General features: G+C 38.5%; 1 protein-coding gene across 1 annotated transcript; it reads left to right on the top strand.

Annotated features, from left to right (window-relative positions):
* Positions 1-361: 361 nt before the first annotated feature.
* Positions 362-1,750, top strand: LOC129769315 (ragulator complex protein LAMTOR1). Its single transcript, XM_055771479.1, has 5 exons — positions 362-657; positions 730-893; positions 955-1,091; positions 1,181-1,254; positions 1,318-1,750. The coding sequence occupies exons 1-5, from the start codon at positions 586-588 to the stop codon at positions 1,408-1,410; spliced, it is 540 nt and encodes a 179-aa protein (XP_055627454.1). The 5' UTR covers positions 362-585; the 3' UTR covers positions 1,411-1,750.
* The last annotated feature ends 609 nt before the right edge of the window (positions 1,751-2,359 follow it).

Raw genomic sequence — 2,359 nt, 5'->3', positions numbered from 1 at the left:
GCTTGTGAGTTTTTCTGCTTGATTAAATTTGAAGCAAGTGAATGACCTCGAGACAAAATTCTCCGTCGATTACCAAGAACAAAAGTTAACAAATAAGCGAGCGAATGACACTGAGATAAAAGTCACTACTTCTTTCGACGATATTTTTGGCCAATAGCTAGAATTTCATGGAGATAATATCTTTCAGAAACCCACGTACGCTATCATACTGAAATGTTTTCACGTATTTTTATAATTTCTTCACAAAATCAAATGTCTTCAAAATGAAAACATGTCTTCAAACCTGGCATCTCTGGCTGAGGCACACCTTCTTCCAACATAGCATCGATAAATCAAAATAAAAACAACTCGTTCTGTCAGAACGTGTGAATTTTGCTTTTCGCTCTTGTTCTTCAGTAGACTTATCGCTAATCGTTGGGTTTATTTAACTGTTCATAATAATACCCCAGTCGCTGCTGGATCCGATTAAGTCACTACGACATTTACGTCGGCAGCATACCTCTGATAGCGAGTTCTCTCGCGTTCGTGACCATTCAATCGTTCTGATAGTCAACCCAAAGCACAGATTTGCGTTGCAACCACAATATGGATTGCTTCCGATCACTCGTTAATTACGCTGTCAGCTGTTTCATCTGCCAGGAGGATTCATCCGCTCAGGTTTGTTGTTTGTTCCGATAGCGGCTGTTTTGCAAACTTGTCGCACGAATTGTTTTTTTTTTTCTTTTGTAGGGCAATGAGCCAAACGAACGAACACATCTGCTGGACAATCCGGTTAGTAGTAGTCCCGCTGTCAGAACGGCAAACAGCGAGGATCTTACCCAGGAGTATCCGAGTTCGGTGCCCAAAAAGGACGATGTGTCAGCACTGAATAAGATCATACAGGACACTGCTGCGTATGTTTGGATTGGGATGGTAAATAATTCGGTGAAAACTGATGATGGGGTCCTCTTTTAGGAATGTGATTGACGTGGCCGCTATGGATATTCACAATATCGAGCCCCATGAATACAACGATCGTGTTAAGATTTATTCGCAAAGATTGGCACAGCAGTGGAATACCGTACAGCATCCGAATTCTGTGTGTCACGTCGGTGAGCCATAAACCATAACACATATTTAACATAGTTAACAAACAAAAATCTTATTCAAATATATATATATATATATATATCTATTTCAGGGCTTCTCAAGGATATACCGAACCCAGAAGTAGTGCTAACATCTGTACCTATCCCATCGGAGGATTTGTATATGGTACGGCTAATCAATCATGATTGTGACCCAAGCTAAAAACTATATTTCGATTAACCTTCTCAGATTCGCAGCATGGTTCAGAAGGCGAACACTGCGGTGGCAGGGATCAAGGTTAACCACACCGAAAAATTGGTGGTACCTTTTAGGATTCCATAATATTACGCCGCCCGGCGGCATCTGTAAACTCGTAAAAATGGATGTGCTTCCCGGTCGGTGTCTTCGGTGGTTCACCTTTCGCTGCTATACGCGACAGTCATGTGCAAAAAATTGATTATGTTCAATTTGTTTTTTTTTCTTCCTTTAATACGCTGATTAATGTAAGGTTCTAGGTTTCCTACATCGTGCCCAATGCCGATGGATTGTATAAAAGAGTATATAGGAACCAAACGACGAAACAAAAAGATAAAAGTTTACGATAATTTTTTTTTTCAATAAAGTTCGTTGAATTTGCCAAAATATCTTGTGAAGCAAAAAAGTGCTAAATGTAACAATACAAATCATATTCTAAAAAAAGACACTTATCGAGAATTAATCATTGAAAGAAAGCATCGCCACCGCTTGATGCGAGAATGGACGTGTGATGAAGTGACTTGTTATTTTCCTCATTTTACTGGCGACCTCCCTGAGATTCCTACTCAAGAGGTTGCAGCGTTCGTAAATTACTTACTGCAGAGGAGTTAACAAAGACTTCATTATCGGCTATGATGCCAACCCTCATCACACTCTCCTCTATTCTGTATTTTGATTGATTCGAAATATTTCGAACGACTTTATAAAATTCCATTCTGTATTCCGTTCGAGTTGTTTTTGCATTTCGTCCGATCTGTTTCTCTTCGAACATTAAATGGGCAAAATGTTCGAAATAGGGAATGCGAAATTATACCGTTCTGAATCATATTTCGGACGCTTAAGGCATATGATGCAGAAAACAGATCTGAACTTAATGTACAGGTTTTTTTTTGGTTGATATGTTTAATAAATTAGTTCAATATGCTTTTAAGCTTTCTACTTTGGTACCTATTTGATTGAAAACATAAAAAAAATCATCGAATAAAATGCTTTTCAAATAAAGCGAATAAGAATCAAACTTCGGACACTAAATCTA

The sequence above is a fragment of the Toxorhynchites rutilus genome, chromosome 2 (genome assembly GCF_029784135.1).
Source record: "Toxorhynchites rutilus septentrionalis strain SRP chromosome 2, ASM2978413v1, whole genome shotgun sequence".
NCBI classification, from domain to species: Eukaryota; Metazoa; Arthropoda; class Insecta; order Diptera; family Culicidae; genus Toxorhynchites; species Toxorhynchites rutilus.
Note: the sequence above shows the minus strand (reverse complement) of the source record. Positions and strands in the feature narration are given on the sequence as shown.

Excerpts from the sequence above, each read along its gene's own strand:
- LOC129769315 (XM_055771479.1), top strand. The coding sequence starts at position 586 with ATGGATTGCTTCCGATCACTCGTTAATTACGCTGTCAGCTGTTTCATC. Across the intron at positions 1,092-1,180 it reads GAATTCTGTGTGTCACGTCG|GGCTTCTCAAGGATATACCG; the intron begins GTGAGCCATAAA and ends TATCTATTTCAG. Across the intron at positions 1,255-1,317 it reads CATCGGAGGATTTGTATATG|ATTCGCAGCATGGTTCAGAA; the intron begins GTACGGCTAATC and ends TAACCTTCTCAG.